This window comes from Budorcas taxicolor, chromosome 15 (assembly GCF_023091745.1).
Source record: "Budorcas taxicolor isolate Tak-1 chromosome 15, Takin1.1, whole genome shotgun sequence".
Taxonomy (NCBI): Eukaryota; Metazoa; Chordata; class Mammalia; order Artiodactyla; family Bovidae; genus Budorcas; species Budorcas taxicolor.
The window spans coordinates 5,704,965-5,729,370 of record NC_068924.1 but is presented as its reverse complement, the minus strand read 5'-3'; the positions used below and the strand labels follow the sequence as shown (position 1 = coordinate 5,729,370).

The 24,406-nt window shown below is 42.1% G+C and overlaps 1 protein-coding gene across 1 annotated transcript in view; it reads right to left on the bottom strand.

Moving 5' to 3' along the window:
• TMEM123 (transmembrane protein 123) overlaps nucleotides 1-19,010 on the bottom strand; it is an 86,163-nt gene extending 67,153 nt beyond the window's left edge. Inside the window, exons 1-4 of the mRNA XM_052652988.1 lie at nucleotides 18,524-19,010; nucleotides 11,506-11,562; nucleotides 7,421-7,477; nucleotides 2,324-2,383 (exon numbers count right to left, since the gene is read on the bottom strand). Of these exons, the coding sequence (XP_052508948.1) occupies nucleotides 2,324-2,383; nucleotides 7,421-7,477; nucleotides 11,506-11,562; nucleotides 18,524-19,010 (661 nt within the window). The remainder of the gene's footprint in view (nucleotides 1-2,323; nucleotides 2,384-7,420; nucleotides 7,478-11,505; nucleotides 11,563-18,523) is intronic.
• Nucleotides 19,011-24,406: the final 5,396 nt, after the last annotated feature.

Sequence of the window (24,406 nt, the reverse complement as noted above, 5' to 3'; positions counted from 1 at the left end):
AACCAGGGTTTCCTGCCTTGCAGGCAGATTCTGTCCACCCAGACAGTAAGCGGCGGATTCTCAGATGTGGACCAGGCTGTTTGATTCCAAAGCAAATACATGAGAGTGCCAAATCGAAGTGCTGGTTTTCTACAGTAAAGCTGCTTCTGCTCTCATGTTCCCAGATGTTGCATTGCTGATTGCTGAACCCTAACACCAGGAAGTTATCTTTTGATTCTTCCTTCTTCCTCATTCCACCATCCAATCCATTAGCAATGATTTCAGTTCCACACCCCAAGTAGATCTAGACTCTATCCTCTTATCCCCGTTACCCCATGTCTTCATCTTTTGCCCAGATTACAAGAGCCTCCTGTTTTTCTCTCCCTGCTGTTGTCACTCCTACGACAGATGTTTTCCATTTTTCTTTCCTCTGGATTGAGGAAGAAGGCAGAAACTGCCCTCTTTCTAAGCTCTTTCTAGCTTTAAGACCTCTTCACCTTTTTCAAAAAATACTTAGGAAGTACCTACTGTGTGCCAGCACTGAAATAAAGAATGTCTTGGACGATCTAAGTAAAAGGAGGTGGGTGCTTCACGTGACAAAAATAGACCAAGTATTAGCGCACAATACTTCACTAAATGGACTTAATTAAGTTCATAATGTAGCTCAGATTCATTAGATTAATTTCATCTCCTAAGTGGCTACCCATTATGGTGGCTTTTGAAGTCTGGAAATCACTTTATACATGGCTTATTAAAAAGCAGAGATATTATTTTGCCATCAAAGGTCCGTCTAGTCAAAGCTATGGTTTTTACAGTATTCAGGTACAGATATGAGTCAGACCATAAAGAAGGCTGAACACAATGAACTGATGCTTTTGAATGTGGTGCCGGAGAAGATTCTTAAGAGTCCCTTGGACAGCAAGGATATCAAACCAGTCAATCCCAAAGAACATCAAACTCAATATTCATTGGAAAGACTGATGCTGAAGTTACAATACTTTGGCCACCTGATGCAAAGAGCTGACTCATTGGAAAAGACCCTGATGCTGGGAAAGATGGAGGGCAAAAGAAGAAAGGGGCAACAGAGGATGAAGTGATTGGATGGATTAATCAATGATTAATCAGTGACCTGATTAAATGGACAAGAGTTTGAGCAAACTCTGGGAGACATGAACGACCGGGAAGCTTGGCATACTGCAGTCCAAGTCCATGGGGTCACAGACACAGACACGACTTGGTGACTAAACAACGACAAATCACTTCTATGTGGAATCTAAAATATGGAGCCAATGAACCTATCTATGAAGTAGAAACACACTCACAGACATCAAGAACAGACTTAGGGTTTCCAAGGCGGAGCCTGGGTCGGGGAGGGAGGAACTAGGAGTCTGGGGTTAGTAGATGCAAACTGTTATATTTAGAACTGAGAAACCACAGCGGTGCTCAGGGAACTCCATTTACTATTCTGCAATAAACCACAATGGAAAGAAAATAAAAAAGAATGTATATATGTATATAACTAAATCATTCTGCTGTACAGCAAAAATGAACACAACATTGTAAAATAACTGTAGTTCAAAAAAAATTAATAAAAAATGTCCATGACAATCAATAAATATTTGTTGAATAAAGTAGAAAATATGGGTCCACTGATAGGATTTGTATACCTTTTTTAAGTTTCCACCTCTGTCACTCTTAATAAAGATAGTGAGAAGATAAACTAAGTATCACTTAGAAGAAACATGCGTTGATGGTACTATTCTTTATAACATCAGTCAGGTTCCTATCTATCCATGTTAATTCCGAAAATCAAGGAGGAAATCCATCTCTCCCAAACTAATATCATAACAATAAAACCTCATGTACTGTTTCAATAAGGAAGCAAGGGTGTGGATTGAAATCTAACTGATGGGTGAAATATAAGAAGGGTCTTCAACTAGTCCACCAAGGCAATTTAAGGCTGCCATGGCTGACCAGCTTAAAGTGATTTCTTCCACCAGCAAGATCAGCAGATTTAGGAATTCTAGTTCATATCCACAGGCAGAGCGCACAATGTCACACCGAAAAATGGGCTTGAAAACACAGTAATACATTTCAGTATGTTTTTATTAATAGTTTTAGAATTTACTCACAACTTTGCTAGACTGAGAAAGGTGGTGAATCCAGTGAACTATCATTTCCTGATGCCTACTAAGGGAAGCCATTGATGGTAGGCTTTAAGTATTTATAAACGCACAAATCATGGTTAAGACAGGCCTGTGTATAGGCTTACCTGTACTGGACTAGCTGCTATTACTTATGTATGCTAGGCAGATAATCAGTTTTCTGACCTTTTAAAACTCACCTGCTTGGTTGTTACCATTGGAGTTACCTCCAGACTGAGGATTCTTCTGGCTTGAAGATCCTATAAAAACAAAGAAATATCCTGTGAAGAACGGTCATCAATATTAAACTAAGGGTACTGGCAATATGTTTCTTTCAGCCTCTGAGGGGTGGCAGGTAGATTATTCCACAGGAAGTTCTACTTTTGTACTGCTTCTATGAAACATGCCTTGAAAATGTTCATAAATCTAGATCTGCATCACTGGATTTTTCCAGACAGAAGACATGTAGCTAATGTAACACTTACCAGGTACTTGCTATGTGCCGGCCACTGATAAAATAGTTTGGACATGAGGCCATGTGGTTATGAGGAATTTCTACTACTGACAACTCTGCTCTTCTGAGGAGAGTGGACCACCCTTACTAGTAACGAATGCCCCAGGTCTCCTGCACCAGCACACCTAACTTCATACAATGAGAGAAGACGTAGTGGCTTAGGGTCTTCACGTAAACTTGGAAGCCTTCTTGATATAATTTTTTGAATTTTTAACTAGTACCTTAAAATTTGGAAAAAGTATGGAACCATTCTATGCTCCAGTTAAGCAACTTTTCAGGGTGCATTATTCACCTAGGATCTTTATATAATGGAAGAAAAAACACATATATTACATGGGAGGCAAGCAAGTACGTTATTGGGTACTTTCCCAAAGAATGCCTCCGCCAATCCAAAAAACTCCGAAGTTCAAAAAAGTAAGCAGTAACAATTCTGATGGAGCTATGTGTACTCTCTGCCAATTTCTTCCTCTTGCTGGAACCATAATCCATTTATACCAAAAGACTATGGTGTAAAGATTAAACCTGAAAAAGATCAAGGTTAGTAGGCTATGTATTTAGATGTACTTAGCAGCAGGTAGCAAATAACTGCCAAGACTATGAAAGGCTTACTACATGCGATGCCTTGTGGGGAGATGTAACCTGCAGCAGCCCATCTAACACCCAAACAATTCTGGGACAGGAACACAGGCTAGGCAGTGACAGAACACCACAGGAAGACCCACAGGATACCCACAGGAGAACACCCAGCTGTGTTTAGTTGCTCCGCTGTGTCTGACTCTGTGATCCTGTGGACTGCTGCCCACCAGGCACCTTTGTCCATGGAGATGCTCCAGGCAAGAATACTGGAGTGAGTTGCCATGTCTTCCTCTAAGGGATCTTCCCAACCAAGGGATGGAATCCAGGTCTCCTGCACTGCAGGCGGATTCTCTACCGTCTGAGCCACCATGGAAGCCCATGAATACTGGAGTGGGTAGCCGATCCCTTTCTCCAGGGGATCTTTCCCACCCAGGAATCGAACCAGGGTTTCCTTCCTTGCAGGCAGATTCTGACCACCCTGCCAGTAAGCGGCAAATTCTCAGATGTGGACCAGGCTGTTTGATTCCAAAGCGCATACATGAGAGTGCCAAATCAAAGTGCTGGTTTTCTACAACAAAGCTGCTTCTGCTTGCATGTTCCCAGTTGTTGCATTGCTGATTACTCAACTTTAACACCAGAAAGTTATCTTTTGAGTCTTCCATCTTCCTCACTCCACCATCCAATCCATTAACAACGATTTCAGTTCCACACCCCCAAGTAGATCTAGACTCTACCCACTTATCCCCATTATCCCATGTCTTCATCTTTTGCCCAGATTACAAAAGCCTCCTGTTTTCCTCTCCCTGCTGTTGTCACTCTTATGACAGATGCTTTCCTTTTCTCTTTTTTTTGGCTTGAGGAAGAATGCAGAAACTGTCTTCTTTTTAAGCTCTGTCTAGTTTTAATACCTCTTCACGTTTTTCAAAAAATACTTAGGAAGTACCTACTGTGTTCAAGCACTAAAATAAAGACTATCTTGGACTTTCTAAGTACAAGGAGGCAGGTGCTTTACATGACAAATAAAGACCAAGTATTACAGCAGAATACTTCACTAAATGGAATTAAGTTCATAAAGTGGCACAGATTCATTAAAGATTAATTTCATCACCTAACTGGCTACCCATTATGGTGGCTTTTGAAGTCTGGCAATCACTTTATAGATAGCATATTAAAAAGCAGAGACATTACTTTGCAAACAATAGTCTGTTTAGTCAAAGCTATGGTTTTTGCAGTAGTCATATATGTGTGTGAGAGGTGGACTATAAAGACGGCTGAGTGCCAAAGAATTGATGCTGTTTAACTGTGGTGTTGCAAGAAGACTCTTGAGAGTCCCTTGGACTACAAGGAAATCAAAGCAGTCAATCCTAAAGTAAACAACCCTCAAAGTTCATTGGAAAGACTGATGCTGAAGGTACAATACTTTGGCCACCTGATGTGAATAGCTGACTCATTGGAAAAGACCCTGATGCTGGGAAAGATTGAAGGCAAAAGAAGAAGCAGGAAACAGAGGATGAAGTGATTGGATGGATTAATCAATGATTAATCAGTGACCTGATTAAATGGACAAGAGTTTGAGCAAACTCTGGGAGACATGAAGGACCGGGAAGCTTGGCATACTGCAGTCCAAGTCCATGGGGTCACAGACACGACTTAGTGACTAAACAACAACCAATAACTTCTATGTGGAATCTAAAATACGACACAAATGAAACTATCTATGAAGTAGAAAGAGACTCACAGACATACAGAACTGACATAGGGTTTCCAAGGGGGAGCCGGGGTCGGGGAGGGAGGGACTAGGAGTCTGGGGTCAGTAGATGCAAATTGTTACATATAGAACTGAGAAACCAGAATGTTGCTCAGGGAACTCCATTTACTATTCTGGAATAAACCACAATGGAAAAGAAATTAAAAAGAATGTATACATGTATATAACTAAGTCATTTTGCTATACAGCAGAAATGAACACAACATTGCAAATTAACTGTACTTCAATAAAAATTTCATAAAAAATCTCCATAACACTGCACAACATTGTTAATGTATTTAATGCCACCTGTACACTTAAAAAGAAAGTGTATTATCAAGAAAGGCAATGCCAAAGAATGCTTAAACTATTGCACAATTGCACTCATCTCACAGTCTAGTAAAATAATGCTCAAAAACCTCCAAGCCAGGCTTCAGCAATACGTGAACCATGAACTTCCAGATGTTCAAGCTGGCTTTAGAAAAGGCAGAGGAACCAGAGATGAAATTGCCAACATCCACTGGATCATTGAAAAAGCAACAGAGTTCCAGAAAAAGATCTATTTCTGCTTTATCGACTATGCCAAAGCCTTTGACTGTGTGGATCACAATAAACTGTGGAAAATTCTTCAAGAGATGGGAAAACCAGATCACCTGACCTGCCTCTTGAGAAACCTACATGCCGGTCAGGAAGCAACAGTTAGAACTGGACATGGAACAACAGACTGGTTCCAAATAGGAAAAGGAGTACGTCAAGGTTGTATATTGTCACCCTGCTTATTTAACTTACATGCAGAGTACATCATGAGAAACACTGGGCTGGAAGAAGCACAAGCTGGAATCAAGATTGCTGGAAGAAATATCAATAACCTCAGATATGCAGATGATACCACCTTTATGGCAGAAAGTGAAGAGGAACTAAAAAGCTCTTGTAAAAGTGAAGGAGGACAGTGAAAAAGTTGGCTTAAAGCTCAACATTCAGAAAACTAAGATCGTGGCATCTGGTTCCTTCACTTCATGGGAAATAGACGGAGAAACAGTGGAAACAGTGACAGACTTATTTTGGGGGGCTCCAAAATCACTGCAGATGGTGACTGCAGCCATGAAATTAAAAGACACTTACTCCTTGGAAGGAAAGTTATGACCAAGCTAGACAGCATATTAAAAAGCAGAGATATTACTCTGCCAACAAAGGTCCGTCTAGTCAAGGCTATGGTTTTTCCAGTGGTCATGTCTGGATGTGAGTGTTGGACTGTGAAGAAAGCTGAGTGCCAAAGAATTGATGCTTTTGAACTGTGGTGTTGGAAAAGACTCTTGAGAGTCCCTTGGACTGCAAGGAGATCTAACCAGTCCTTCCTAAAGGAGATCAGTCCTGGGTGTTCATTGGAAGGACTGATGCTGAGGCTGAAATGCCAGTACTTTGGCCACCTCATGCGAACAGTTGACTCATTGGAAAAGACCCTGATGCTGGGAGAGATTGGGGGCAGGAGGAGAAGGGACGACAGAGGCTGAGATGGCTGGATGGCATCATCGACTTGATGCACATGAGTGTGGGTGAACTCCAGGAGTTGGTGATGAACAGGGAGGCCTGGTGTGCTGCGGTTCATGGGGTTGCAAAGAGTTGAACACGACTGAGCAACTGAACTGAACTAAACACTTAAAAATGGCTAACTCTGTGAATTTTAAGTTATGTGTATGTTTCAACAATAAAATATCACAAAAAAACAAACAAAAACTCCAAGAAGTCAGAGTTTGGTCCCTTTTGTATTATGTCCACACATTAGAGACACTCAATAAATATTTGTTGAGAAAATGGTTCAGTGATAGGATTTCTCTACCTTTTTAAGTTTCTACCTCTGTCACTCTTAATAAAGGCAGTGAGAAGATAAACTAAATATTACTTAGAAGAAACATGTGATGATGGTACTATATAACATCAGGCTTGTTCCTATCCTTCCATGTTAATTCAGAAAATCAAGGAAGAAATCCATCTGTCCCAAAGTAAAGGCACAAGAAAAGAGCCTCATCTACTGTTTCAATAGGGAAGCAAAGGGGTGGATTGAAGGCAAATTAAGGCTGCCACGGCTGACCAGCTTAAAGTGATTTCTTCCACCAGCAAGATCAGCAGATTTATGAATTCTAGTTCATATTCATAGGCACAGCCCAAAATGTCATACCTAAAAATGTGCTTCTACATTCAGTAATATATTCCCGTATGTTTTTATTAATAGTTTTAGAATTTACTCACAACTTTGCTAGACTGAGAAAGATGGTGAATCCAGTGAACTATCATTTTCTGATGCCTGCTAAGGGAAGCCTTTGATGGTAGGCTTTAAGCATTCACAAATGCACAAATCATGGTTAAGACAGGTCAGTGTACCAGCTTACATGTACTCGACTAGCTGACATTACTTTATGTATGCTAGACAGAAAATCCATTTTCTGACCTTTTTAAACTCACCTCCTTGGTTATCACTGGAGTTTTCTGCAGACTTAGGATCATTCTTGTTTGTATTTCCTATAAAAGCAAAGAAATATTCTGTGAAGAAAGGACATCAATATTCAACTAAGGGTACTGGCAATGTTTTTCTTTCGGCTACGTGGGTTGGGAGGGTAGATTATTCCACAGGAAGTTCTACGTTTGCACTGTTTCTATGAAACATGCCTTGAAATTGTTCATAAGTCTAGATCTGCATCACTGGATTATTTAGGACAGAAAACATATAGCTAATGTACACATTTACCTAGTGCTATGTGCCAGCCACTGATAAAATAGTTTGGACATGAGGCCATGTGGTTATGAGGAATTTCTATTACTGACAACTCTGCTCTTCTGAGGAGAGTGGACCACCCTTACTATTAACGAGTGCTCAGGTCTTGTACACCAGCACGCCTAACTTCATACAATGGAGAGAAGATGAAGTCAGTCAGGGTTTTCACGTAAAGTTGGAAGCCTTCTCAAGATAATTCTTTGAATTTTTACCTGCTGCTGCTAAGTTGCTTCAGTCGTGTCCAACTCGGTGCGACCCCATAGACGGCAGCCCACCAGGCTCCCTCGTCCCTGGGATTCTCCAGGGAAGAACATTGGAGTGGGTTGCCATTTCCTTCTCCAATGCAGGAAAGTGCAAAGTGAAAGTGAAGTCGCTCAGTCAGGTCCAACTCTTCGTGACCCCATGGACTGCAGCCTACCAGGCTCCTCCGTCCATGGGATTTTCCAGGCAAGAGTACTCGAGTGGGGTGCCATCGCCTTCTCTGGAATTTTTAACTAGTACCTTAAAATTTGGAAAAAGTTTGGAAGAATTCTATGCCTCAGTTAAGCAACTTTTCAGGGTACATTATTTACCCTGGATCTTTATATAATGGAAGATTAAAGACATATATTACATGGGAGGCGAGCAAGTGTATTATTGTGTACTTTTCACAAAGAAGGCCTCCCCTAAAAAAAAACCTTTCAAGTAAAAAGAAAGTAAGCAATAATAATTCTGATGGAGCTATCTTTACTGTGAGAAAATTTCTTCCTCTTGCTGGAACCATAGTACATTATTCCCAAAAAGCTATGGTATGAAGATTAAACCTGGAAAAGATCAAGGTCAGTAGACTATATATTTAGATGTATTTAGAAGCAGGTACCAAATAACTGGCAATATTATGAAGGGCGTAACAATACCAGGACCTGTGGGGAGCATGTAACCTGCCTTAGCCCATCTAACACCCAAACAATTCTGCGACAGGAACACAGCTAGGCAGTGACAGAACACTACAGGAAGACCCACAGGATACCCACAGGGGACCACCCAGCTGTGTTTAGTTGCTCCGTTGTGTCTGACTCTGATCCTGCGGACTGCTGCCCACCAGGCACCTCTGTCCATGGAGATGCTTCAGGCAAGAATACTGGAGTGAGTTGCCATGTCCTCCTCCAGGGGATCTTCCCAACCAAGGGATGGAATCCAGGTCTCCTGCACTGCAGGCGGATTCTCTACCGTCCGAGCCACCAGGGAAGCCCATGAATACTGGAGTGGGTAGCTGATCCCTTTCTCTAGGGGATCTTTCCCACTCAGGAATTGAACCAGGGTTTCCTGCCTTGCAGGTGATTCTGGCCACCGAGCCAGTAAGCGGCGGATTCTCAGATGTGGACCAGGCTGTTTGATTCCAAAGTGCGTACATGAGAGTGCCAAATCGAAGTGTTGATTTTCTACGATAAACCTGCTTCTGCCCTCACGTCCCTAGTTGTTGCATTGCTGATTGCTCAACCCTAACACCAGGAAGTTATCTTTTGATTCTTCCTTCTTCCTCACTCCACCAACCAGTCCATTAGCAATGATTTCAGTTCCACACCCCAAGTAGACTCTACCCACTTATCCCCATTACCCCATGTCTTCATCTTTTGCCCAGACTACAAGAGCCTCCTTTTTTCCTCTCCCTGCTGTTGTCACTCTTATGACGGATGCTTTCCCTTTTTCTTTTTTTTTTTTTTGGTTTGAGGAAGAAGGCAGAAACTGCCTTCTTTCTAAGCACTTTATAGTTTTAAGACCTCTTCACCGTTTTTCAAAATATACTTAGGAAGTACCTACTGTGTGCAAGCACTGAAATAAAGACTGTCTTGGACAATCTAAGTACAAGGAGGAGGATACTTTACATGACAAAAAGACACCAAGTATTACAGAAGAATACTTCACTAAATGGAATTAAGTTCATAAAGTGGCACAGATTCATTAAAGATTAATTTCATCTCCTAACTGGTTACCCATTATGGTGGCTTCTGAAGTCTGGGAATCACCATATAGATAGTATATTAAAGAGCAGAGACATTATTTTGCAAACAAAGGTCCATCAGCTATGGTTTTTCCAGTAGTTATGAATGGATGTAAGTCGGACCATAAAGAAGGCTGAACACAAAGATTTGATGCTTTTGAATGCAGTGCTGGAGAAGATTCTTAAGAGTCCCTTGGACAGTAAGGAGATCAAACCATTCAATCCTAAAGAAAATCAACCTCTATATTCATTGGAAAGACTGATGATGAAGTTACAATACTTTGGCCATCTGATGCGAAGAACTGACTCATTGGAAAAGACCCTAATAATGGGAAAGATTGAAGGTAAAAGAAGAACGGGCCAAAAGAGGATGAGGTGACTGGGTGGATTAATCACTGATTAATCAGCGATGTACATAAATGGACATGAGTTTGCACAAACTCCGGGAGATAGTGAAGGACAGGGAAGCTTGGCATGCTGCAGTCCATGAGGTCACAGAGTCAGACACGACTTAGTGACTAAAGAAGAACAAATCACTTATATGTGGAATCTATCATATGGTGCAAATGAACCTATCTATGAAGTAGAAACAGACTCACAGACGTACAGAACAGACATAGGGTTTCCAAAGAAACCCCAAGGTTTCTAATGGGAGGGAGGGACTAGGAGTCTGGGGTTAGTAGATGCAAACTGTTACATATAGAACTGAGAATCAACCGGTGCTCAGGAACTCCATTTACTATTCTGCAATAAACCACAATGGAAAAGAAAATAAAAAAGAATGTATACATGTATGTAACTAAGTCATTTTGCTGTACAGCAGAAATTAAAACAACATTGTAAATTAACTGTACTTCAATAAAAATTAATAAAAATAACATGACATTGCGCAATATTGTGAATGTATTTAATGCCACCTCTACACTGAAAAATGGCTAACGTTGTGAATTTTATTTTACGTGTATGTTTCAACAATAAAATAACACAAAAAACAAAGAAAAACTCCAAGAAGTCAGAGCTTGGTCCCTTTTGTACTGTGTCCACACATTAAAGACACTTAATAAATATTTGTTGAATAAAAGTAGAAAAAATGGGTTCAGTGATAGGATTTGTGTACCTTTTTAAAGTTTCTACCTCTGTCACTCTTAATGAAGGCAGTGAGAAGATAAACTAAATATCACTTAGAAGAAACATGCGTTGATGGCACTATTATTATAACGTTAGTCTGGTTCCTCTCCTTCCATGTTAATTCAGAAAATCAAGGAAGAAATCCATCTGTCCTAAACTAAAAGCAGAAGAAAAAAGTGTCATCTACCTTTTCAATAAGGAAGAAAGGGGGTAGATTGAAATCTAACTGATGGGTGAAATATAAGCAGGGTCTCCTTAGAGTCCACCAAGGTAAATTAAGGCTGCCATGGCTGACCAGTTTAAAATGATTTCTTCTACCAGCAAGATCAGCATATTTATGAATTCTAGTTCATATTCACAGGCAGAGCACAAAGTGTCATACCTAAAAATGTGCTTCAAAACTCAGTAATAAATTCCAGCATTTTTTTATTAATAGTTCTAGAATTTACTCACAACTTTGCTAAACTGAGAAAGATGGTGAATCCAGTGAACTGTCATTTCCTGATGCCTACTAAGGGAAGCCTCTGATGGTAGGCTTTAAGTATTCACAAACGCACAAATCATGGTTAAGACAGGTCAGTGTACCAGCTTACATGTACTGGACTAGCTGATATTAGTTTATGTATGCTAGACAGATAATCCGTTTTCTGACCTTTTAAAACTCACCTGCTTGGTTATCATTGGAGTTTTCTACAGACATAGGATTCTTCTGGCTTGGAGATCCTATAAAAACAAAGAAATATCCTGTGAAGAACAGCCATCAATATTGAACTAAGGGTACTGGCAATATGTTTCTTTCAGCCCCTGAGGGGTGGAGGGTAGATTATTCCGCAGGAAGTTCTACTTTTGCACTGCTTCTATGAAATATGCCTTGAAATTGTTCATAAATCTAGATCTATACTACTAGATTTTTAAAGACAGAAAACATATAGCTAATGTACATACTTACCAGGTACTTACTATGTGCTGGCTACTGATAAAATAGTTTGGACATGAGGCCATGTGTTTATGAGGAATTTCTACTACAGACAACTCCGCTCTTCTGAGGAGAGTGGACCACCCTTACTATTAATGAGTGCCCCAGGTCTTGTGCACCAGCACTCCTAACTTCATACAATGGAGAGAAGATGAAGTGGCTTAGGGTTTTCATGTAAAATTGGAAGCATTCTTGACATAATTCTTTGAATTTTTAACTAGTACCTTAAAATGTGGAAAAAGTATGGAAGAATTCTATGCTCCAGTTAAGCAACTTTTCAGGGTGCATTATTCACCTTGGATCTTTGTATAAGGGAAGATTAAATACATATATTACATGGGAGGTGAGCAAGTATGTTATTATGTACTTTTCCAAAGAAGGCCCTCCCCACCCCAAAAATCTCCCAAGTACAAAGAAAGTAAGCAATAACAATTCTGATGGAGCTATCTTTACTCTATGTGCAAATTTCTTTCTCTTGCTGGAACCATAATCCATTTATCCCAAAAGACTATGGTGTGAAGATTAAACCTGAAAAAGATCAAGGTTAGGAGGCTATGTATTTAGATGTATTTAGCAGCAGGTAGCAAATAACTGACAATATTACGAAGGGCTTACTACTTGCCACGCCTTGTGGGGGGCATGTAACCTGCATTAGCCCATCTAACCCCCAAAACAATTTTGCGACAGGAACACAGCTAGGCAGTGACAGAAGTCCCACAGAAGACCCACAGGAGACCAACAGGGGACCACCCAGCTGTGTTTAGTTGCTCCGTTGTGTCTAACTCTTTGCGATCCCATGGACTGTAGCCCACCAGGCACCTCTGTTCATAGCGATTCTCTAGGTAAGAATACTGGAGTGACTTGCCAAGTCCTCCTCCAGGGGATCTTCCCAACCAAGGGATGGAATCCAGGTCTCCTGCACTGCAGGCAGATTCTTTACCATCTGAGCCACCAGAGAAGCCCATGAATACTGGAGTGGGTAGCCGATCCCTTTCTCTAGGGGATCTTTCCCACTCAGGAATCAAACCAGGGTCTCCTGCCTTGCAGGCAGATTCTGGCCACCGAGCCAGTAAGCGGCGGATTCTCAGATGTGGACCAGGGTGTTTGATTCCAAAGTGCGTACATCAGTGCCAAATGGAAGTGTTGATTTTCTACAATAAACCTGCTTCTGCCCTCATGTTCCCAGTTGTTGCATTGCTGGTTGCTCAACCCTAACACCAGGAAGTTATCTTTTGATTCTTCCTTCTTCCTCACTTCACCATCCAATCCATTAGCAATGATTTCAGTTCCACACCCCAAGTAGATCTAGACTCTACCCTCTTATCCCCATTACCCCATGTCTTCATCTTTTGCCTAGATTACAAGAGCCTCCTATTTTTCTCTCCCTGCTGTTGTCACTCTTATGATGGATGCTTTACTTTTTTCTTTTGTTTTGACTTGAGGAAGAAGGCAGAAACTATCTTCTAAGCTCTTCACCTTTTTTCAAAAAATACTTATGAAGTACCTACTGTGTGCAAGCTGAAATAAAGAATGTCTTGGACAATCTAAGTACAAGGAGGTGGATGCTTTACTTGACAAAAAAAGACTCAAGTATTATAGCACAATGCTACTCTAAATGGAATTAAGTTCATAAAATGGCCCAGAATCATTAAAGATTAATTTCATCTCCTAACTGGCTACCCATTATGGTGGTTTTTGAAGTGTGGAAATCATTTTAGACAGTATACTAAAAAGCAGAGACATCACTTCGCCAACATAGGTCCGTCTAGTCAAAACTATGGTTTTTCCAGTACTCCTTCATGGATGTGAGAGTTGGACTACAAAGAAAGCTGAGCACCAAAGAATTGATGCTTTTGAACTTCAGCGTTGGAGAAGACTCTTGAGAGTCCCTTGGAGTGCAAGGAGATCCAACCAGTCCATCCTAAAGGAAATCAGTCCTGAATATTCATTGGAAGGACTGACACTGAAGCTTAAACTCCAATACTTTGGCCAACTGATGCGAAGAACTGACTCATCTGAAAAGACCTTGACGCTGGCAAAGATTGAAGGTGGGAGGGGAAGGGGACGATAGAGGATGAGATGGTTGGATGGCATCATTGACTCAGTGGACATGAATTTGAGTAGGCTCCAGGGCTTGGTGATGGACAGGGAGGCCTAGCATCCATGGGGTCACATAGAGTCGGACATGACTGAGCAACTGAACTGAACTGAACTCAATCACTTTAGAAAGTTCCTCTTATTTGGATTCCCCCTGCAGGCTAAGAACATTTCAGCGCTTGCCTAAGGTTTGACAGATGTAATCTTAGTTCAGTTCAGTTCAGCTGCTCAGTCATGTCTGACTCTTTGCAAACCCATGAATTGCAGCATGCCAGGCCTCGCTGTCCATCACCGACTCCAGGAGTTCACTCAATCTCACGTCCATCAAGTCGGTGATGCCATCCAGGCATCTCGTCCTCTGTCGTCCCCTTCTCCTCCTGCCCCCAATCCCTCCCAGCATCAAAGTCTTTTCCAATGAGTCAACTCTTCACATGAGGTGGCCAAAGTATTGGAGTTTCAGCTTTAGCATCATTCCTTTCAAAGAACACCCACAGCTAATCTTTAGGATAGACTGGTTGGATCTCCTTGCAGTCCAAGGGACTCTCAAGAGTCTTCTCCAACACCACAGTTCAAAAGCATCAATTCTTCAGCGCTCAGCTTTCTTCACAGTCCAGCTCTCACATCCATACATGACCACTGGAAAAACCATAGCCTTGACTAGACGGACCTTTTTTGGCAAAGTAATGTCTCTGCTTTAATATGCTGTCTAGGTTGGTCATAACTTTTCTTCCAAGGAGAAGCGTCTTTTTATCTCATGGCTGCAGTCACCATCTGCAGTGATTTTGGAGCCCCCCAAATAAAGTCTGACACTGTTTCCACTGTTTCCCCATCTATTTCCCATGAACTGATGGGACCAGACGCCATGATCTTCATTTTCTGAATGTTGAGCTTTAAGCCAACTTTTTCACTGTCCTCCTTCACTTTCATCAAGAGGCCTTTTAGTTCCTCTTCACTTTCTGCCATAAGGGTGGTGTCATCTGCATATCTGAGTTATTGATATTTCTTCCAGCAATCTTGATTCCAGCTTGTGCTTCTTCTAGCCCAGTGTTTCTCATGATGTACTCTGCATATAAGTTAAATAAGCAGGGTGACAGTATACAGCCTTGACATACTCCTTTTCCTATTTGGAACCAGTCTGTTGTTCCATGTCCAGTTCTAACTGCTGCTTCCTGACCTGCATATAGGTTTCTCAAGAGGCAGGTCAGGTGGTCTGGTATTCCCATCTCTCACAGAATTTTCCAGTTTATTGTGATCCACACTATGCTTTGGCATAGTCAATAAAACAGAAATAGATGTTTTTCTGGAACTCTCTTTCTTGCTTTTTCAATGATTCAGTGGATGTCGGCAATTTGATCTCTGGTTCCTCTGCCTTTTCTAAAACCAGCTTGAACATCTGGAAGTTCACGGTTCACATACTCTTTAAGCCTGGCTTGGAGAATTTTGAGCATTACTTTACTAGCGTGTGAGATGAATGCAACTGTGCGGTAGTTTGAGCATCCTTTGGCATTGCCTTTCTTTGGGATTGGAATGAAAACTGATCTTTTCCATCCCTGTTGCCACTGCTGAGTTTTCCAAATTTGCTGGCATTTTCAGTGCAGCAGTTTTACAGCATCATCTTTCAGGATTTGAAATAGCTCAACTGGAATGACATCACCTCCACTAGCTTTGTTCATAGTGATGCTTCCTAAGGCCCACTTGACTTCACATTCCAGGATGTCTGGCTCTAGGTGAGTGATCATACCATCGTGATTATCCTGGTTGTGAAGATCTTTTTTGTACAGTTCTTCTGTGTACTCTTGCCATCTTTCTTAATATCTTCTGCTTCTGTTAGGTCCATACCATTTCTGTCCTTTATTGAGCCCATCTTTGCATGAAATGTTCCCTTGGTATCTTCTTGAAGAGATCTCTAGTCTTTCCCATTCTGTTGTTTTCCTCTGTTTCTTTGCATTGGTCACTGAGGAAGGCTTTCGTATCTCTTCTTGCTGTTCTTTGGAACTCTGCATTCAGATGTTTATGTCTTTCCTTTTCTCCTTTGCTTTTCGCTTGTCTTCTTTTCATAGCTATTTGTAAGGCCTCCCCAGACAGCCATTTTGCTCTTTTGCATTTCTTTTCCATGGGGATGGTCTTGAACCCTGTCTCCTGTACAATGTCACGAATCTCATTCCATAGTTCATCGGGCACTCTATCTATCAGATCTAGTCCCTTAAATCTATTTCTCACTTCCACTGTATAATCATAAGGGATTTGATTTAGGTCATATCTGAATGGTCTAGTGGTTTTTCCTACTTTCTTCAATTTAAGTCTGAATTTGGCAATAAGGAGTTCATGATCTGAGCCACAGTCAGTCCAGATGCAATCTAGAGCATTAGAAATGGCTGTCTCTTAGCAACCTGTTTGAATCTTGAAGGCAGCATTTCTGAAGCCACCTCAATCCTTGGGCTTTTCAGTTCATGGTCATTAAATTCCCTCCTTTCCCCTATGCTTGTTTAAGGTGGGTTTCTGTCACTTGCTACTACTAACAGTCCGAGTAACAGCTTTCCCATCCCTGATATCTTTCATTGTACTACCACATTCTATCCTGTTTGCTGGCTTGCTAACTTGTTCATAGTATCCCTCCTCCTTCAGCTGAAAATATTTATGAAATTATGCAGCAGACTGAAGAATATCTTAAAAGCAGAATTTCACTAATCTTTTTTTCTTTTCCCACAATATTCTGGGCAATGACAGTATTGCTTGAAGAGTCAACATCACACAATGTAGCTTAGTGGAAAATGGTTGAAAGATTGATTCTGGCCTCTGAAATCAAACATCTATTAGTTGTTTCACTTTGCACAAGTTAGGTAACTTCTAAGCCTCAATTTCCTCATTATAAAATGGGGATAATACTGGAAGGATCCAATGGGATGATGTATGGACCTCAATTAGCACAGAGTGAGAAGCTCACAGAGTGAGATGAGAGTGTCTGGTAAAAATTAGTTACGGAACTCTAGTCTGACAAAAATCACTGCACTTCATAATGACACTTTAAACGGATTACAGATTACCTATAAACACTAGGACAACATTTACTCATTCTTTTGAGATGTCCTTTATAGAACCTTCATTTAGTTTCAAGGTGACAATACAGTCTGGAGAAATGGATTCCTGCTCACATTGGTTATACCAGTTCATGAAATCAAGGCTCTCACATAGTAGAGCATTCCAAAATTTTCAAATAGCATTAACATCTAGTGAGATATCAGGTAATAAACAGAACTGTCAAACAGTGAGTATTAAATTAGGGCAAAAAAGTCTGTTATGAGGGTACAAGAAAAGCAAGGACACTTTTTCTCTACTCAGTAATTCTTCAGAGAAACAATAAAAAGGCATACTTTTACAAAGTAAAATAAAAAATGGAGACCTACTGACATGAATATTGTTATAAAATTAGCACCAAGTTATACTCTTTAACTCTAGACAGATCACTTTTACAATCAAACACCTCATAATATTGAAAATATGATGGACATGCTTTTATTGATCATTCTTTCCTTAAATGATCTCAAAATGCGGTCTACAAAGCTAGTCTGTCACATGTGCAATTCAGCAAAGCAAACAAAAAAATTCAGCAAAGCAAAAGAAAATCGTTGTCTAATTCACCCAGATTATTCTAGCAAAAGTAGGCGTTGTGTCTGAATTACCCGGTTTTGCAAACTGCTGGATAAAACTAATGTAAAACTAAAATACAGTGGGTAGAATTTAAAAGCCATGAAAAGCTCGGGTCTTTAAACTAACTTATTGTGGTTTACTGATCATTAACCAGTGATCTGACTTCCATTAGAGTTGAAAAAGAGAAAACAGAATTTACACAGGAAATCCCAGCTTTTGCCGCTTTATCGAAAAAGTCCCCAAAAGGCCAACGGCCTAAAGGGACACCTCCCTTCCCCTAGAAGCGAAAGGTCAAAATCATTCTGTCATGACTCTACTGGAGGTATCCTGAACTCCTAACATCCGCGCAGCTGTTCAAGGCCGCAGAGCCGATGCGCCTCGGCCGCTGTTTACGGTACACGAAGGGCGGGAGCGGCCATCCACAAGGGCGCGAGCATCACCTGCGCCCGGGAGGGCTGGTCGCATGCCCCCGAAGCGCCCAACCTGCCACATGAGCCCCAAAGTGCAAACTTGAGGCGTCTGGGGTCCTTAAGACTATATATGCATAACCGGTTTGATTTTACACGAGGCGATGAGACGCCGGAAAACGCTGAAAGGTTCGCAACTAACACGTCTGCTCAGGAGTCGGTAGACATATTTTCCAGTCCCCCTAACCGTTTACAAAAGGAAGCCTGAGAGGAACTCTAACCTCCCCGAGAAACGTTAACTTTGGGGAAAGGCTGTAACAACCGCGCTGCAGGCCGATGATCGGTAGCGCAACAGGTGACTCGCCGCCCTCCGGCCGCGACCGCGGCGCACCCCGGAGCTGAGCGGAGGGCCAGACGTCCCTTCAGCTGGCGGCCCCCCGCCGCCTCAGGCCCGCGCACGGCCGCCGCGCGCTCGTCCCCACACTCGCACAACTTTCCGCGAGGCCACAGCCAGCCGGGAGGCTCGCGGGCCGGGGGCGGCCCCGCGGCCACTCACCCTCGGGGTCCGCGCTGTCCGTGAAGACCTTCAGCAGCGCCACCCCCAGCACGACCCCCAGGGCCAGCAACGTCAGGAAGCCTCGCGCGCCGAGTCCCATTGTTCCGAGGCGGGACGCCGAGGCCTCGCGGGTCCTCACCGGGCGGCGGCGGCACGGCTGAGAGCCTGTTCCCCTTCCCCTTCCGCCGCGCACACCACCCCTCCCGCCGCCTCCCCCCAAACACCAAATCGGGCGCGGGAACCTGGCCGGGAGGGGGCGTCGCGTGCCGGCCCAGGAGGTGGGGCGGGGCGGGGCCGAGGCGTGGGGGCGGGGCGGGGTTGAGGTCGCGGGGCGGGCTGAGGCGGCGGGCCGCAGCACGGGGCTGAGGCGCCGGGGCGGGGCCGAGGCAGAGGGGCGGGGACAGGGCGGGGCTTGCGATTGGGCGCGCGGGGCTCTCCTCGCCCCCTCCCCTTCCCGCGGGCGTCTGCGAGCCCCAGAACGCTTCATCAGGTTCCTTCCCCGCCCGCCCCCTCAGAAATGGCAGTTTCGTGTTTTTTGGAAAAAAGCGAGCACCTGCTGCCTCTCCTGACAGCGGGCGCACCGGGCTTTTCTGGGCTCGGAAGGAAGTCTTTGAAGAGTAGTTTTCTGGTGGGGTGCGGGGAATGCTTGCGGCTTCCAGTGACAGAGAGACGCCTTGGGCGAGGGCGGCGTAAAGGGAGGTCCAGGAAAGAAGCTGGAGTAGATGGAATCCCCTTTGACGGGTCCTGGGCCGTCAGATGGTTTTTTTTGTTGTTGCTGTTTTTCTGAGTGATCTAGCCTAAGATGGGGCGAGGGGTGGAAAAGACAAATTCGTTGATGATTCCCTGGTAGCTCAGACGGTAAAGCGTCTGCCCGCAATGCCGGAGACCGGGGTTCGATCCCCGGGTCGGGAAGATCCTCTGGAGAAGGAAATGGCAACCCACTCCAGGACTTTTGCCTAGAAAATTCCATGGATGGAGGAGCGTGGTGAGTCCATGGGGTCTCAAAGAGTCGGACACGACTGAGCGACTTCACTCACTTTATACGTAAAACATCCATGATCTCTATACCCCAAATTATACCCCATCTTCTTTCACAGTTTCCCGGCTTCTCTAGACAGCTTCGGTGCCTAAAACGGTTAATAAAGTGGACTCTGGGGCGGAGATGGAGGGGATGGCGGCAGGCAGACACGGAAAATTGGTAGCTATTCAGAGGAAAGTATAGGCAGCAAGACCTAGTTTGCACCCTTCTAACCTAGTCCGTTCTCTCTTTGGAGAAGGCGTCTGCTGTCCCAGTTGGGATGGAATAACCTGTTTTGAATAATTTTTGCCTAAGTGTCTCTTCAGCCTTAGGAGCTGGTGCTACTCACGTGTTTTGACTTGCAGTACTCCTAAAGTCTGCATTTTGTTTCTGCTAAGAACTGTGAAATAACCTGTAGTAACCCGTGGCTAATGCAAGAGAATGACAAAAATTGAGTCCTGATTTGGGTGGGAAACCCTCAGTTGAGAAGGATCCAGGGCACATAAGATCCAGCCACATCCCAACCACAACACTATAAATGTTGCAGATCTAAATGTTTTTGGGTCTTTTGGTACCTGAGCCAGATTTCATGACATAAAAGCCTTGATATTGCAGTTAAATTGCCCAAAATATGTTATGAGAGATTGTATATTTTCTGATCTCAGGTTCAGTCTATCATTGTAGACATGACTTCTATTTCTTTGCATTGATCACTGAGGAAGGGTTTCTTATCTTTCCTTGTTATTCTCTGGAACTCTGCATTCATTTTTTTTTCTTTATTTTACTTTACAATACTGTATTGGTTTTGCCATACGTTGACATGAATCTGCCATGGATGTACACGTGTTCCCAATCCCCGTCCCACCTCCCTCCCCATACCATCTCTCTGGGTCATCCCAGTGCACCAGCCCCAAGTATCCTGTATCCTACATCTAACCTAGACTGGTGATTCGTTTCTTATATGATATTATACATGTTTCAATGCCATTCTCCTAAATCATCCCACCTTCGCCCTCTCCCACAGAGTCCAAAAGATTGTTCTATACATCTGTGTCTCTTTTGCTGCCTCACATACAGGGTTATCATTACCATCTTTCTAAATTCCATATATATGTGTTAGTATACTGTATTGGTGTTTTTCTTTCTGGCTTGCTTCACTCTGTATAATCGGCTCCAGTTTCATCCACCTCATTAGAACTGATTCAAATGTATTCTTTTTAATGGCAGAGTAATACTCCATTGTGTATATGTACCACAGCTTTCTTATCCATTCTTCTGCTGATGGACATCTAGGTTGCTTCCATGTCCTGGCTATTATAAACAGTGCTGCAATGAACATTGGGGTACACGTGTCTCTTTCAATTCTGGTTTCCTTGGTGTGTATGCCCAGCAGTGGGACTGCTGGGTCATAAGGCAGCTCTATTTCCAGTTTTTAAGGGAATCTCCACACTGTTCTCCATAGTGGCTGTGCTAGTCTGCATTCCCACCAACAGTGTAAGAGGGTTCCCTTTTCTCCACACCCTCTCCAGCATTTATTGCTTGTAGACTTTTGGATCACAGCCATTCTGACTGGTGTGAAACGGTACCTCATTGTGGTTTTGATTTGCATTTCTCTGATAATGAGTAATGTTGAGCATCTTTTCATGTGTTTGTTAGCCATCTGTATGTCTTCTTTGGAGAGATATCTGTTTAGTTCTTTGGCCCATTTTTTGATTGGGTAGTTTATTTTTCTGGAATTGAGCTGCAGGAGTTGCTTGTATATTTCTGAGATTAGTTGTTTGTCAGTTGCTTCATTTGCTATTATTTTCTCCCATTCCGAAGGCTGTCTTTTCACTTTGCTTATAGTTTCCTTTGTTGTGCAGAAGCTTTTAATTTTAATTAGATCCCATTTGTTTATTTTTGCTTTTATTTCCAGTATTCTGGGAGGTGGGTCATAGAGGATCCTGCTGTGATTTATGTTGGCGAGTGTTTTGCCTATGTTCTCCTCTAGGAGTTTTATAGTTTCTGGTCTTATGTTTAGATCTTTAATCCATTTTTAGTTTACTTTTGTGTATGGTGTTAGAAAGTGTTCTAGTTTCATTCTTTTACAAGTGGTCCAGTTTTCCCAGCACCACTTGTTAAAGAGATTGTCTTTAATCCATTGTATATTCTTGCCTCCTTTGTCGAAGAAAGGTGTCCATAGGTGTGTGGATTTACCTCTGGGCTTTCTATTTTGTTCCATTGATCTATATTTCTGTCTTTGTGCCAGTACCATACTGTCTTGGTGACTGTGGCTTTGTAGTAGAGCCTGAAGTCAGGCAAGTTGATTCCTCCAGTTCCATTCTTCTTTCTCAAGATTGCTTTGGATATTCGAGGTTTTTTGTATTTCCATACAAATTGTGAAATTATTTGTTCTAGCTCTGGGAAAAATACCGCTGGTAGCTTGATAGTGATTGCATTGAATCTGTAGATAGCTTTGGGTAGTATGCTCATTTTCACTATATTGATTCTTCCAATCCATGAACATGGTGTATTTCTCCATCTATTAGTGTCCTCTTTGATTTCTTTCACCGGTGTTTTATAGTTTTCTATATATAGGTCTTTAGTTTCTTTAGGTAGATATATTCCTAAGTATTTTATTCTTTTCGTTGCAATGGTGAATGGAATTGTTTCCTTAATTTATTTTTCTACTTTCTCATTATTTAGTGTATAGGAATGCGAGGGATTTCTGTGTGTTGATTTTATATCCTGCAAATTTACTATATTCATTGATTAGCTCTAGTAATTTTCTGGTGGAGTCTTTAGGGTTTTCTATGTAGAGGATCATGTCATCTGCAAACAGTGAGAGTTGTACTTCTTCTTTTCCAATCTGGATTCCTTTTATTTCTTTTTCTGCTCTGATTGCTGTGGCCAAAACTTCCAGAACTATGTTGAACAGTAGTGGTGAAAGTGGGCACCCTTGTCTTGTTCCTGACTTTAGGGGAAATGCTTTCAATTTTCACCACTGAGGATAATGTTTGCTGTGGGTTTGTCATATATAGCTTTTATTATGTTGAGGTATGTTCCTTCTATTCCTGCTTTCTGGAGAGTTTTTATCATAAATGGATGTTGAATTTTGTCAAAGGCCTCTGCATCTACTGAGATAATCATATGGCTTTTATTTTTCAATTTGTTAATGTGGTGAATTACATTGATTGATTTGTGGATATTGAAGAATCCTTGCATCCCTGGGATAAAGCCCACTTGGTCATGGTGTATGATCTTTTTAATGTGTTGTTGGATTCTGATTGCTAGAATTTTGTTAAGGATTTTTGCATCTATGTTCATCAGTGATATTGGCCTGTAGTTTTCTTTTTCTGTGGCATCTTTGTCAGGTTTTGGTATTAGGGTGATGGTGGCCTCATAAAATGCGTTTGGAAGTTTACCTTCCTCTGCAATTTTCTGGAAGAGTTTCAGTAGGATAGGTGTTAGCTCTTCTCTAAATTTTTGGTAGAATTCAGCTGTGAAGCTCCGTGGACCTGGGCTTTTGTTTGCTGGAAGATTTCTGATTACAGTTTCAACTTCCGTGCTTGTGATGGGTCTGTTAAGATTTTCTATTTCTTCCTGGTTCAGTTTTGGAAAGTTGTACTTTTCTAAGAATTTGTCCATTTCTTCCACGTTGTCCATTTTATTGGCATGTATATGCTGATAGTAGCCTCTTGTGATCCTTCGTATTTCTGTGTTGTCTATTGTGATCTCTCCATTTTAATTTTTAATTTTATTGATTTGATTTTTCTCCCTTTGTTTCTTGATGAGTCTGGCTAATGGTTTGTCAATTTTATTTATCCTTTCAAAGACCCAGCTTTTGGCTTTGTTGATTTTTGCTATGGTCTCTTTTGTTTCTTTTGCATTTATTTCTGCCCTAATTTTTATGATTTCTTTCCTTCTACTTACCCTGGGGTTGGAACTCTGCATTCAAATGAGTATATCTTTCCATTTCTCCTTTGCTTTTTGCTTCTGTTCTTTTCACAGCTATTTGTAAGGCCTCTTCAGACAGCCATTTTGCTTCTTTGCATTTCTTTTTCTTGGGGATGGTCTTGATCCCTGTCTCCTGTACAATGTCACAAACCTCTGTCCATAGTTCACCAGGCATTCTGTCAGAGCTAGTCCCTTAAATATATTTCTCACTTCTACTGTATAATCATAAGGGATTTGATTTAGGTCATACTTGAATGGTCTAGTGGTTTTCCCCACTTTCTTCAATTTAAGTCTGAATTTGGCAATAAGGAGTTCATGATCTGAGCCACAGTCAGTTCTGGTCTTGTTTTTGCTGACTGTATAGAGCTTCTCCATCTTTGGCTGCAAAGAATGCAATCAATCTGATTTCGGTGTTGGCCATCTGGTGATGTCCATGTGTAGAGTCGTCTCTTGTGTTGTTGGAAGAGGGTATTTGCTATGACCAGTGCATTCGCTTGGCAAAACTCTTATCAGCCTTTGCCCTGCTTCATTCTGTACTCCAAGGCCAAATTTGCCTCTTACTCCAGATGTTTCTTGTCTTCCTACTTTTGCATTCCAGTCCCCTATAATGAAAAGGACATCTTTTGGGGGGTGTTAGTTCTAAAAGGTCTTGTAGATCTTCAAAGAACTGTTCAACTTCAGCTTCTTCAGCATTACTGGTCAGGGCATAGACTTGGATTACAGTGATAGTATGACCAACCTAGACAGCATATTAAAAAGCAGAGACATTACTTTGTCAACAAAGATCCGTCTAGTCAAGGCTATGGTTTTTCCAGTAGTCATGTATGGATGTGAGAGTTGGCCTATAAAGAAAGCTGAGCACTGAAGAATTGATGCTATTGAACTGTGGTGTTGGAGAAGACTTGAGAGTCCCTTGGACAGCAAGGAGA